The sequence below is a fragment of the Chiloscyllium punctatum genome, chromosome 3 (assembly GCF_047496795.1).
Source record: "Chiloscyllium punctatum isolate Juve2018m chromosome 3, sChiPun1.3, whole genome shotgun sequence".
Lineage (NCBI taxonomy): Eukaryota > Metazoa > Chordata > Chondrichthyes > Orectolobiformes > Hemiscylliidae > Chiloscyllium > Chiloscyllium punctatum.
The window spans coordinates 140,966,435-140,981,136 of NC_092741.1; the positions used below are offsets into that span (position 1 = coordinate 140,966,435).

Genomic DNA, 14,702 nt, shown 5'->3' on the forward strand with positions numbered 1-14,702 from the left:
AATGACCAACAGAAACCTGGAGCTGAATGTGATGGCTGGCACATGGACTCATGAACATTGATCTGTTATCTGTGAAAAACTAGGGTGCTTCCCCTCCCAACCACACCACTTATCTTTCCACACTGGAGGCTCCCTGCCTCCATTCCTGATGAAGGGCTTTTACCCGAAGCCGCGATTTTCCTACCCCTTGGATGCTGCCTGACCTGCTGTGCTTTTCCAGCACCACTCTAATGTAGACTCTGGTTTCCAGCATCTGCAGTCCTCACTTTTGCCTCGTGTACTTTTACACGGGGTTTTTTGGGAAATTTGACTTTTACATGAGATCGACTATTACTCGAGTATATACGGTAATTAGGTAGCTTCATTTGGTTCATTTCTTTGAGTAAGAAACTTCTATTTATTGTTAAAACTAAATTTGCAGCCTTCTGTGTTTGTGTTTCAGTGAAAACATATCATGATCTGTCAAGCCATATTTCATTTTGCCTTTGACTTGTCCATTATTAACATCAGCTGAGATTATAACACTGTGCAGTAGTATTTTGATTGGGGTGGAAAATCTATTCCTTTTCAATGCACCATCATAAGAAAGTGACGGTATGTATGGTGGGGAAACGGGTCCATGATGAAAGCTGTATGCTTGAAAGGAAACCTAAGTTTTCACTTTGACCTGTGATGTTACCTAATTTCTTTTAACAGTAAAAAAAATCACAGAAACAAACAACTAATTGCTGAATTGCAAATTTAAATTGATAATTGAAATTAAAATCTGTAACAAAATGAAGCTAACAACATTTCAGGCCATTATTTTAAGAGTAGTTGGAGTGCAACGAATGAGCAAACATACTTGGGTTTTCTTCTGTATGTGAACTGAAAATTTTAATTTATCTGGTCATTATAATCTTTTTGTGTTCTGAATATATTTTAATTAAATAAAAATGTAAGCATATTTATTTAACCAATTAGTCAAGTCACCACTGTTTGAAAAAAACTCAATACTCCAATCCCTTTGGCTGAGTGAAGCTACTCATATATTCTATTGTCACTTGTCAATGATTCATGATTATTGTATCTGCAAGCATGAATTTGCACAATGATACATAAAAATGTTTATAAATTTGCATGAGGAGACGGTTAAGTATAGATTATTTAAAGTGGCAATATGACATATGCTAGCAAGTTTTTTAATGCAATAATGACATTTTCGCCAGGTGTGGATTTACTTAAACTAAGTTACAGTTCCAACATTGATTTCAATTAGAATTGAACTTTAGACTTGAATAGTCTATATCTTAGGCTTCATTTCCAGTTACCCATAGAAGTGAATTATAACTTGGGAAATGAATTATACTGTAAGTGCATAGGCAAAAGAACCAAAGTGCTTAGCCCTAAGTTTCCTTACCAATTCTATTTGAAATTGAGCAGCATTAATTTTTTTTGGAAAATTTATTGTTGACTGGGCGTTCTGCATCATTGACAGGATCAGAATTTGTAGCCCATCCTCACAATGTAGTGGTGAGTTATGTATTTGAACCACAATAGTCCATATGGTATACGTACACCCACAATGCTATTAGGAATGGTGTTTCAACATTTTGACCCAGCGATAATAAAGGAACAGAAATATAGTTCCAAGTTGGCACCTTTTTTTCCTTGAATTCTTGCAAGACCAAAAACCTATTTTGGTTGAAAGTTTTTCAATATTGGACCATCTGCAATCCTGTGGTGTAGAAAATTCCAAAGTAACACAACCCTCTGAGTAAAGAAATAATTCTTCTTCTCTGTCTAAAATGTTTGGGCATTGTTCTGAGATAGGGTGAACACAGTTTCCCCATCCAGAGCACTATCAGCCTCTTCAGAATGTTGTATGGTTCAATGAGAGAGCCTCTCGTTCTTCTGAACTCCAGAGAAGATAGGTCCAATTTACTCAGTTTCTGATTGTGGAAAGCAGCAGCCGATAAAGCGAATGTCATTTGCACCACCTGTAATGCAAGTATGACCTTCTTTAAATATGGAGACCATAACTGAATAGAGTAATCCAAGTGTGGTTTTATCCAAGCCGTTTACAATTATTGCTAGATTTTAAAAATTTATTCATTTGTGGGGTGTGGGCATCGCTGGCTTTGTTGTCCATTATTCATGTACTGTGGCCCAGTTGCATTAAAGGCAAATGTGCTATTTACCTTCAAAATGCCTTCCATTATCTGCAAATAAACTTTGTGATCCTTGTATAAATTTGCCACATCCATCTGAACATGAAGATTGGCAAGTTACACGCCTTGTAAAAATATTCTGCTTTTCTCTTCTTACTACTCTTGCTTCACACATACTGCATCTACCATTTTGTTGTCCTCTCTTAATTTGTCTATAATCTCTTTGCAGTCTCTTTGTATTATCCTCACAACTTACATTCCAAGCTATCTTTATAACAACAGCAAACTTCAATAAATTACTTTCCATTTCTTTGTCCAAAGTCATCAGTATAAATTATAAATTGCTAAACCCTGATCCTTCTGCACTTTATTAGTCAGAGCATGTCAACTTGAAAGTGCCCCATTTATTTTTACTCCCTGCTTTCCATCCGTTAGCCAACACACCATATTTTTCAATTCCAAGCACACCTATTTTGAGTATTAACCCTTTGTGTGACACCTTATGCCTTTTGGAAATTCACATACAGTACACCTATTTCTTTGTCTTTATCTAACCTGCTAGCTTAATCTTAAAAACACTAGTATATTTGTCAAATGCCATCTCCCTTTTGTGAAATCAAGTTGATTTAGTGATTATGTTATGATTTTCTACGTGTATTGATAAGACTTGCTTAATAATATATTCAGCATTTTCCTGTTACTGATGTAGGACAGTTCTCTGCTTTTTCATGGAGTTCTGGTTGCTAACCTTTGTACTTGCATTCATCTGTAGGATCTTAAGAAGCCTTTTGATAAAGCCTGGAAAGATTATGAAACAAAAGTGTAAGTTTTGTAATTTCTTTTGGAGTAGTAAGTTGTATATTTGCATGGCTTTTTGTAATAAACACTCCATATGGCCTTCAGTATTCAATGTATTGCTTTTTTGAAAATTTGAATTTTTGTAATTGAGGTTATAATCTGTGTATAGCAGTCATATAGTACATTTTTTGTATGAATTATGATTAATAGTATATTCAGAATGATATTTCTAAGACTTGAGAGTGGAATGGCCTGTCCAGATTGGGTGATAATCCTTGGCACTTCAAAGAGTGAAAAGCAGTTGCTCAGATACAGAGAAGAAGGGAACTAATAAATAAATAATTAAGCATTTATTTTTAGTGCTGATGTAGTGAAATATATATTCACAAACAGAATTTTGTAACTTAATTGTCCATCAATTCTATCATGTAAGAGAAAAACTAAAAGTCAACCCCAGAAATTAAAATGTTTGACTCTCAAAACTGTGAAATTGTTCCTCTACAGACTTCAACAATTATTCATTTTGGACATCAAGTTTATCACATTATTATTAATAATGTAACTTCGGCAAAACACAGATGAACTACAAAGCAATCTCATTAGTATCTATGGTTTAAGCTCAAACTTATTTGATCCCCCATTTTCACATTCACACCAACAGACAAAATTGAGAGAGAACTTTTTAAAATTTGTAACTTGCCAGTCTGATAACCATTTCAATGAATACCAAGTATTTCGGAAATCTGATGGGTTATATTACAGGGTTGAGGGATTGCACCTTGCTTGAATTCCAAAGTCATCAGTCAATGTAAACACCTTCTGTTGACTTCCAGAGCCTTTGTCTTATTTCTTAGACTGGGATTCTGTCTCAGGACTTTTGACAATTGATAATTGGAGACTAGAGAGAGCAAAGCCAAAAGAACAGTAGTGCAGCTTCCAAAGCAACACCTGCCTCCAGCTCAAAAACCCAGTCAAAACCAGTTCATGTTTCAATTTCTCATTTTCAACCTTCTCTGGTTGTTTGGCCAGCACCAGTTCTCCCTTGACTGATCGATTCAACATCCAACCAGCTGCCAGTCCCTTAGGATAATGCCAACTCAATGCTGGTTCATCTGTAGAGTTCTTAGAGTAATAATTAAATTGCAGTATCTTTCAAGCCAGTTCCCAACAGCAAACATCAATCTTTTGTTCTCTCCTTTTCTTTTACAAACAAGCTGCTGTTTAAAGTTCAAGGTTCAATTCTCAACTGCGACTCATAATTCCAAACCAAAAATGAGAAAAAAAGCAAAGCAATGGTCACAACAGCACTTATTGTTCCAAAATGTGAGGTGCTGCATTTTGGAAAGGCAAAACAAGATAGGGCTTATACACTTAATGGTTCTAGGGAATGTTGTTGAACAAAGAGACCTTGGAGTGCAGGTTCATAGTTCCTTGAATGTGGAATCCCAGGTAGACAGGATAGTGAAGGCGGCAATTAGTATGCTTGCCTTTATTGGTCAGCGCATGGGGTGTCAGAGTTGGGACATCATATTGAAGCTGTACAGGACATTAGTTAGGCCACTTTTGGAGTACAGTGTGACCTTTATAGAGGTTTATAAAGTCATGAGGGGTGTTGCTAGGTTAAGTAACCAAGGTCTTTTCCCTAGGGTAAGGAAGTCCAAAACTAGGGGGCATAAGTTTAAGGCGAGAGGGGAAAACTATAAAAGGGACATAAGGGGCAATATTTTCATGCAGAGGGTGGTGTGTGTATGGAATGAGCTACCAGAGGAAGTGGTGGAGGCTAGTACAATTACAACATTTAAAAGGCATCTGGATGCTTATATGAATAAGAAGGATTTGGAGAGATATGGGCCAAGTGCTGGCAAATGGGAAAGGATTAACTTAAGATATCTGGTCAGCATGGACGAGTTGGACCAAAGGGTCTGTTTCTGTGCTGTACATCTCTATGACTCTATCTGAGTCCCAGCTTGCTGCTTTCAGTCCCCGCAATTGACTACTTCAACTTTCCCACCACAGCAGTAGTCCCTGATAACTTCCCTTGACTTTAAATATACTGACCTCAGGACTGATCACAATTCACCCCGAACAACAGCCCAACTAGACCCCTGTCTGATCTCTGTGAAACTTTTCAATGGACTTATTGCCACTCCCTGAACCTTAGTTATACTTCACCTGACGAAGGAACAGAACTTCGAAAGCTTGTGACTTCACTTAAACCTGGTGCCATGTGACTTCTGACCTAATCTCTGGACTGGTTGGACTTGCCGTGGACCACCACACTGGCCGTGGTCCACTCTCTGTACTATAATGGATGGATCCACACACCCTGATTGCCCTAAGTGGCCAAATGACTTTGCCTAAGCTCTTAGAATAAGATGTGACTGTATTCTTGATTGTGTAGGCACCCTTGACTGTCTATAGACCCATTGACTCGATTAATGAATGCTCCCCGTAGATTTTGAGACCATGACTATTTGTTTGAAGCATAAGCTGCTCACATACGGTTGTTGGTTTGGCAGTGATGGTAACATGATGCCATACAGCTCCTTGACTGTTCATTGCAAAAAAAAAGACAGTTTTCCCAGCTTTCTCTCTGCTAACAGGCAACACACAAATACTATGAGCATCCAAGTTTACACGACGTGATTGAGCACTGAGCACTGAAAAAACAAACTAAGAGGCCAGTGATGCACTTTGTTCCAATGCATGAGCATTTGTACATCTAGTTTAATGTGCTTTATCTTAAGAATTTACATGAGTTTTGTAGTTACTAGACTCACTTTGCAAGGAGATTATTTGAAAAATTACTATCACAGGAAAAAAAAGGTGATTTCTTTTTTGTTTTTAATACATTCATCGAAGTTTGCTTTTGTGGCTTTGTAACTGAAGCTATAATGCAGTTTATTTACTTGATGTTTAAAGACAAAATTGAAGTTTTTTGTTAATATGCAGCATTAAACAGTTTACATAACATTAATTAATATATATAGTTTAGAATTAATACTTTTTACTTATTTACTCTCCAAAACAGTTGATAGATCTAATTTCTTTTCAATAACTAGGAAAACCTCGGATGATTGTAACTTTCAATTTTTTTGTATTCCAGTCATTTTATTAGGTAGTCTTTGAGCAAGAAGAACTTACATTTGTATGCATCTTTCATAACCTCAAAATGCCCTTGGATAATAATCTTGATGATGTAAATAACTCACCACATAACGTGTTCTCATGGTTTTAGTTGAGAGATAAATGTTGGACAGGTTATTAGGTAAAATAATCCTGGTCGTCACCAAAATTGCATTTTTCATTAGCGGGAGGCTTTAAATTGACCTGAGATTAGTTTCCTATATTGTTGCTGCTGGATCAGTTGGGGACTGATTGAAGGGACAATTAAGTTACTTCAATCGTTCTTTCAGTGGCTGTTAGAATTAGGCAGTCCTAGGTGTCCTTGGAACTAATGTTATAACCTGGAGAGCAGGCAACAAGGTGGTGGGGCAGGGTGTGGCTTGTTTCCAGGCTGCCTTTGCCTGTTGGAAGTCAGACTCCCGCCCACCCCATCCCACCCCATCCCACCCCATTCTTCCCATCCTTCCTTGTCGATCCAGGCTTCCATCCGCAAAAAACCAGACTTACTTTCCCCTGACCTCCATGGTTCCTCTTGTTCAGTGGAGTGCCTGTAGTTGATGTTAGTGCCATTGCTTCTAGTGGCTCTGCTGGGGTGAGAACTGCCAGCCATTTGACTGGAGGTAGGACTTCCTCTCCGATAACGGCCCAAGGCTTGCCTTAAGCCAAGTAATGGCTGGCAGCCATGATATGGCTGCAGGGAAAGCTACCACTGAGGGGAGAGAGAACCCCACCCTAGCACAAATTCAACTCTTTGATCCCACTTCAAATTTTTTTTTTGATTCAACATATTTAAGGAAAAGGGAAGGTACTGAGCAGGAACTGAATTTTTTAATTTGTTAATTTTGAGATGCGGACTAAAAGGGAAATATTTAAAAAAGCAAATTGGAGGACATCAAAGTGTTGTGATCTCAATGGATATAACTGACCATCCTGAAAAAAATTAAGAAATAATAGCTTAGTTTCTAGAAAAAATAAGTTAGAGGTCTGTTCCAGTTTGATGTATGTCTGACACAGTTCCACAGAAAATCATTAGCAGTAGCCAGCACTTCATAAAGGAAGATGTTCCTGACAAATCTGCCATCATAGATTTCTTTGAGAAAGTAAAGGTTGAAAGAATTGAAGTGTATGTGTTCATCTGTGTGAAAACTATGGAAAAGCATAAGGATTTGGAGGTTGACGATTGAAAGATATTTGAAGCAGAATCTCCAGAAAAGATCATTTGATACATCTGCCTTTGAACCCGTCTCAAGATTTATTACATAAAACAATATGTGATCTTTGTGAGGTTTGAATGTTAAATTGGAAAAAAATAATGTAATTTTAACATGACTGCAATACTATAATTTTGTTTGCAGTACAAAAATTGAAAAGGAGAAAAAAGAACATGCCAAGCAACACGGTATGATCCGCACAGAAATAAGTGGAGCAGAAATTGCTGAAGAAATGGAGAAAGAGCGGCGATTCTTTCAATTGCAAATGTGTGAGGTAAATTAATTTTGGCAAATTGTGGCTTTTTAGTGCAGGCTATTGTAATTAGGATATTACAGGTGTGCAGTCCTTTATCTGAAATCCTTGGGGCCATTTTTTTTGGATTTCTGAAATTTTTGGATTTCAGAATACATGACATTTTCACTGTGAACTTAAAAAAAACTTACCAACAGCTGACCCACGTGTGACAAATATTAGCGCTGAGACACAATTGACGCCTGCCAGTGCTGGGCCATGCCACCACGTCACATCTGAGTGACGTGGGTCAAGTGAGTGTGGAGTTGGGTCACCTGTTTGCACTCCAAGCAACCTTGTGATACAAAAAGAATTCACGAAAAAGACTTTGGATTTTGAAGCTTTTCGGATTTTGGATTTTCGGATAAACGATTGTGTACCTGTATTTGGTCAACTATTGCTGTACCGTGTGGGGCTATTTGTGTTGTTTTCGGTCATTACCTGTCAGATTTTATTTGGGATGGTTAGCTGCTAATTTTAAAAACTATTACTATAGTCTTGTAGATTAATTTACACTTATTTGTATGTAACACCTATTTGCATGCGTCAGTTGATTTTTAAATTGATTTTATGCTGCCTAAACATAAGTTGCAGTCATTTACAATTTGTCCACAATAATCTATAAAAACTCCACCTCAATTAGAAATGTATACATCACAATTCCATTGCTTTCTTTCTTGGGCAGATTAGATGAATGTCTGCAGTGTCATTTATATGTAGGATTATAGCAATTTGGGTTAAATGAGCTGTCAGCTATGATTCAGTGATTAAACTCTTGCCTCTTAGAAAGCTGTGGGTTCTGGAACCACTCTGGAGACAAATCTGGGGAGTACTACACAGTTGGAGGTGCCATTGTTTCGATGAGACATTAAATCACAGCCTCCTCAGCCCTGTTAAGTGAACTTAGAAGATCCCTATTTTGCAGAAGAGCTGGTGTTCTGACCAATATCTATCCTGCATTAACATCATTGAAGAGATAGCATTTATAATCATCTAGCAAGCAACAATTTGATTGCAGATAGTCAACATGGTTTCGCCAAGAGCAGGTCACGTTTCACAAACCTCATTGAGTTTTTTGAGAAAGTGATCAAGCATGTGGATGAGGGTAGGGCAGTTGACGTGGTGTACGTGGACTTCAGTAAAGCCTTTGATAAGGTTCCACATGATAGGCTGTTGGAGAAAATGCAGGGGCATGAGGTTGAGGGTAATTTTGCCGTTTGGATTAAAAACTGGCTTTCTGTAAGAAAGCAGCAAGTGATGATTGATGGAAAATATTCAGCCTAGAGTCCAGACTAGTGTAAACTGATCTGTTTTGGGACCACTGCTGTTTGTCGTTTTTATAAATGATTTGGAAGCAGGCACAGGTGGATGGGTTAGTAAGTTTGCAGATGACACTAAACTCTGTGGAGTAGTGAACAGTATGGAAGAATGTTGCAGGTTGTAGAGGGATTTGGATAAACTGGAGAATTGGGCTGAGAGGTGGCAAGTGGAGTTCAATGCAGATAAATGTGAGATGATTCACTTTGGGAAGAATAACAGGAAGGCAGAATACTGGGTCGATGGAAAAACTCTTGGTAGTGTGATTGTGCAAAGGGATCTTGGAGTCCATGTACATAGATCCCTGAAAGTTGCCACCCAGGTTGATAGTGCTGTTAAGAAGGCATATGGTATGTTAGGTTTTATTGATAGAGCGATTGAATTCTGGAGCCGTAATGTCATGCTGCAGTTAGTGCGGCCACACTTGTAATATTGTGTACAGTTCTGGTCACCCCTATTACAGGAAGCATGTGGAAGCATTGGAAAAGGTGCAGAGGAGATTTACCAGGATGTTGCCTGGTCTGGAGGGAAGGTCTTATGAGGAAAGGTTGAGAGACTTGGGTCTGTTCTCATTGGACAGAAGAAGGCTAAGAGGGGATTTGATAGAGACATACAAAAAAATCAGAGGATTAGAAAGACTTTCATTGTCTACCTTTTCTCATAGGATGATGACATCAGCTTGTCCGAGGGGGCATGACCACAAATTGAGGGGTGATAGACTTAAGACAGATGTCAGAGGCAAATTATTTACTCAGAATGTTAAGAGCCTGGAATGCCCTGCCTGCCAATGTAGATAACTCAACCACATTAGGGACGTTTAAACAATCATTGGATAAGCATATGAATAATGATGGGATTGTGTAGGGGGAGTGGGCTTGGATTAGTTCACAGGTTGCCGCAACATTGAGGGCCGAAGGGCCTGTTCTGCACTGTATTGTTCTATGTTATAAGTCAGATTTTATGGTTGCATTGAGGAATGTTTTGTAGAAATTAACTGCCACTTTTCCTTTACGGGCAGCACGGTGGCTCAGTCCTTACGACTGCTGCCTCACAGCACCAGGGACCCAGGTTCAATTCCAGCCTGGGGCAACTATCTGTGCGGAGTTTGCATGTTCTCCCTGTGTCTGCGTGGGTTTCCTCCGGGTGCTCCGGTTTCCTCCCACCATCCAAAGATGTGCAGCTCAGGTGAATTGGCCATGTTAAATTTCCCATGGTGTTAGGTGTGTTAGTCAGGGGTGAATATAGGGTGGGGGAATGGGTCTGGTTGGGTTACGCTTCAGAGGGTCGGTGTGGACTTGCTGGGCAGAAGGGCCTGTTTCCATACTGTAGGGAATCTAATCTAATTATGGGGCGGCACAGTGGCTCAATGCTGTCTCACAGCACCAGGGACCTAGGTTCAATTCCTGCCTCGGGCGACTGTCTGTGTGGAGTGTGCACATTCTCCCTGTGTCTGCGTGGGTTTCCTCCCACAGTCCAAAGATGTCCAGGCCAGGTGAATTTACCATGCTAAATGGCCGTAGTGTTAGGTGCATTTGTCAGGAGTAAATAAAGGGTAGGGGAATGGGTCTGTGTGGACTTGTTGGGCCAAAGGGCCTGTTTCCATACTGCAGGGAATCTAATCTAATCTAATCTAAATTGCAACAGTGGCTTTAGGTCAAAGCTTCCACTTCTTGATCCAAGAATGGTGACAGCTGGGACATGGCTTCACTATGAATGGAAATGCCCACCAGATATTCTGCCTGTCTGACACTTAAGTGATCACTGGGATCACCTCCAAGGAAAAGAAAGTCCCGTCTGCCTGAAGCTGCTAACCATCAGCCTGGCAGCTTGTGTAAACTGCAGCACTTCATTAGAGGTTGTGGATTCGCATAGCACAACTTGGAAGTCTAGGAGCAGTGGCCACAGGAGGTGCATTCTCAGACATGTATCTCTATGTGTCTGTGTGGGCATTGGTGAGAGTCTTAGGGTGTGGATAGCAGGGAAAGGGTTGCTGGGGTCAGAGGCAAGCACAGAGGAATAACTTTCAGCAACCACCTACTTTTTCTTGCCGTCTATACTGTTGCTCATTCTCAAAAAGCAGACTGTTCCATTGTACCAGTTAGGAAAAGCTGCCAGTACTTCCATCTGCTGGAAACACACGCAATCACAGTGGTGGCAAGAAGAGGCTCTTACAAGTTTTTATTTCCTTGTTTTCATTCATTTCTGTTTGCTCTATTCTCTTGGGACTTTGGAATATAAATCTTCATTGAGATTCCTGTCAGTTGCTGATTCCCACAGGAAGCTCAGCTTGGGATTTTGGGATTTCTGTGATTTTCTTGAACTCTTACCCTATTATCGCAGATATACAAGTTGATGCAACTACACAGTGGAATCCACCGATGGCTGCTGATGTGGATCCAATGTAAATTCTAGTAACTCGGTTCACTTACAATTGACAACCTTACTGGAAAAATAATAATTTTCCTGGAAGTACTCGTGACTGGACACGCATGCCTCCATTCGTATTGGTTGCTGGAGATACATCATGATAGTGTAAATTGAAACTATATAGAATTGCCGTGGTAGCTTGAATGTCTGGCTTTACATCCCACTTGCTCAGAGATGTGCGATACAACATGTCTAAAAAGGTTGATTAAAATGGCTGTTAAATTGAAATCTTGCCCATGTCCCAGACACTCCTTTCATGGGATCAGTGTGTTGCTGCATAGCCAGCATTTACTCATTTCCTTAATTGCCTTGAGAGGTTGGTGTTGAGCCATTATCTTGTACTTCTGCAGTCCATCAGGTACTCCACAGCGTTGTTGACAAGGAAGTCCCAGGAATTTGACCCATAAGGATCAGAAGTGAAAGTTACGGGCACGTACACTTTTACATTTCTGGTGGGAACAGGGCTAAGAATTTTCAGCCACATTGTTATCACAACTCATTTTTACGTATGTCAGTAAAGCCACACTATTAATGTTGTGTGCAGCATGTTGTATGCAACTTTCTTAGCAAATTTATTAACCAACATACACTTATCTGTGATACTTAATTCACAAATGTTAATGACAATTTAATTGTGTAGTTAATTAACAAGTTCCACTGGAACTAGCAGTTGTACATCTTCCTTGAGAACTTTTTTTTTGTTATACTAGTTTTCTTTCATTTAATGTTGAATTCTTCAGTATGTTCAGTTTAAAAATATTTTTTTCTACAGTATTTGCTTAAAGTCAATGAGATCAAGATTAAGAAAGGTGTTGACTTACTCCAGAATCTGATTAAATATTTCCATGCACAATGCAAGTAAGTTTTGTTTTGTGCTTTATTTCATGTTATCAAAAAATCATAACTGTTTTGATTATATGTTGAATTCTGTTAAAAAGAATTTATGCAGTATTTACTTCTAATATTTGCCTCATTGTTTACTCAGTTATTTGGTTATTATGCTGACAGTTTATTGTTAATATGTAAGATGCATTTCAGTTTAACCATTTTGTAACAGTTTCTTTCAGGATGGCTTGAAGGCTGTAGAAAATTTAAAACCTTCCATGGAGAAACTGGCTACAGATTTGCATGCTGTAAGTGGAATTATGACTGTCTGAAACTTTATTTGTTTATTGAGGAAGTATTAAAATTGATTGCAAATTACACTTATTCATTCATGCTTTTGGCTCCAGACTTAACTGCTCCAGTACATTCCTAGCTGCTCTCTCTCATTTCTACCCACGGTAAGCTTGATCATCCAAACCTCTACTGCCCGTATCTTAACTCGCCAATGGTCCTATTTCTTTATCTGTCCTGTTGCTCACTGACCACATTGGCTCCTGATCAAGCAATGCCATGTTTTTAAAATTCTCATCCTTGTTTTCACATCCCAACATAGCCTCAATCTTCAATATTTCTGTACCTACCTGTTAATTAACCTCATAAAAGTAGATTATAGGTAGTGTCTTAAGGGACAAAGTGAGGACTGCAGACCGACTCCCACAGCACATTTACTATAAACCAACTGACTCCCACAGCTACCTAGATTATACCTCCTCCCACCCTGCCCCCAGTAAAAACGCCATCCCATATTCCCAATTCCTTCGCCTCCGCAGCATCTGCTCCCAGGAGGACCAATTCCAATTCCGAACAACCCAGATGGCCGCCTCCTTCAAAGACTGCAATTTCCCCTCAGACGTGGTTGACAATGCTCTCCACCGCATCTCTTCCACTTCCCGTTCCTCCGCCCTTGAACCCTGCCCCTCCAATAGCCACCAGGACAGAACTCCACTGGTCCTCACCTACCACCCCACCAACCTCCAGATACATCGTATCATCCTTCGCCATTTCCGCCATCTCCATACAGACCCCATCACCAAGGATATATTCCTCTTCCCCCCCCCCCCCCCCCCCCAAAACACAATCAGCGTTCAGGAAAGACCACTCCCTCCGCGACTCCCTCGTCAGGTCCACACCCCCATCAACCCAACCTCCACTCCAGGCACCTTCCCCTGCAACCGCAAGAAATGCAAAACTTGCGCCCACACCTCCCCCCTCACTTCCCTCCAAGGCCCTAAGGGATCCTTCCATATCCGTCACAAATTCACCTGCACCTCCACGCACATCATTTACTGCATCCGCTGCACCCGATGTGGCCCCTCCTCTACATTGGGAAGACAGGCCGCCTACTTGTGGAACATTTCAGAGAACACCTCTGGGACACCCGCACCAAACAACCCAACCGCCCCGTGGCTGCACACTTTAACTCCCCCTCCCACTCCGCCAAGGACATGCAGGTCCTTGGCCTCCTCCGTCGCCAGACCATGGCAACACGACGCCTGGAGGAAGAGCACCTCATCTTCCGCCTAGGAACCCTCCAACCACAAGGGATGAATGCAGATTTCTCCAGCTTCCTCATTCCCCTCCCCCCCACCTTATCTCAGTCCCAACCCTCAGACTCAGCACCACCTTCTTGACCTGCAATCTTCTTCCCGACCTCTCCGCCCCCAACCCCTCTCTGGCCTATCACCCTCACCTTAACCTCCTTCCACCTATCGCATTCCCAACGCCCCTCCCCCAAGTCCCTCCCCCCTACCTTTTATCTTAGCCTGCTTGGCACACCCTCCTCATTCCTGAAGAAGGGCTTATGCCCAAAAAGTCGATTCTCCTGCTCCTTGGATGCTGCCTGATCTGCTGCACTTTTCCAGCAACACATTTTTCAGCAGTGTCTTAAGGGAGGAATGCAAGGTGGTGATATGAATCCAGAGCTTGGGGCCTATATAATTGTAGGCACAATCAACAATATTGGAGTGATTAAAATTGGCAAAGAATAAGAAACTAGAATTGGAGGGGTGCAGATATTTGAGGTTTGTGGGGCTGGACAGTACAAAAGTATTGAAGGGTGAGGCCATTTGGGATTTGAAAAAAGTTTTTGGTCATCTAACATTTTCTCCTGATGAAACTTAATCTCAGTGTTTATGCTACTGGGATATTTTATTACAATAAAGGTGCTGTATAAACCCAAGATCTTAGTTGTTATGATGGCTTGTAGGTCTCATTTAATTTCTCATTTCTGTTGTCTGGTGACCTCAGCAAGGGAACATTTTGGTCCTGTAATTGACTTTATTGCAAGACCAGAGGGTAGAGAAAATACTTTACAATAACTATTATAATAAAGTATATGCAAGTGAATTTCACCAGATGATCTGATGCTCCATGGTTAAACATTCAAATCTGCAGTTTCTGCTTAAAGCTTTAACAGAATTCAAATAAAGCCATCTTGATTGCACTCAGTTCTCTCAATTTAGCTCATGCGCGCATCTTTAAGTATGGATTTGGTGT

General features: G+C 40.3%; 1 protein-coding gene across 1 annotated transcript in view; it reads left to right on the top strand.

The window, feature by feature from the left end:
• asap2a (ArfGAP with SH3 domain, ankyrin repeat and PH domain 2a) overlaps positions 1-14,702 on the top strand; it is a 195,080-nt gene that overhangs the window by 95,503 nt on the left and 84,875 nt on the right. Inside the window, exons 5-8 of the mRNA XM_072561420.1 lie at positions 2,923-2,972; positions 7,430-7,559; positions 12,094-12,179; positions 12,379-12,454. Coding sequence (XP_072417521.1) covers positions 2,923-2,972; positions 7,430-7,559; positions 12,094-12,179; positions 12,379-12,454 — 342 coding nt within the window. The remainder of the gene's footprint in view (positions 1-2,922; positions 2,973-7,429; positions 7,560-12,093; positions 12,180-12,378; positions 12,455-14,702) is intronic.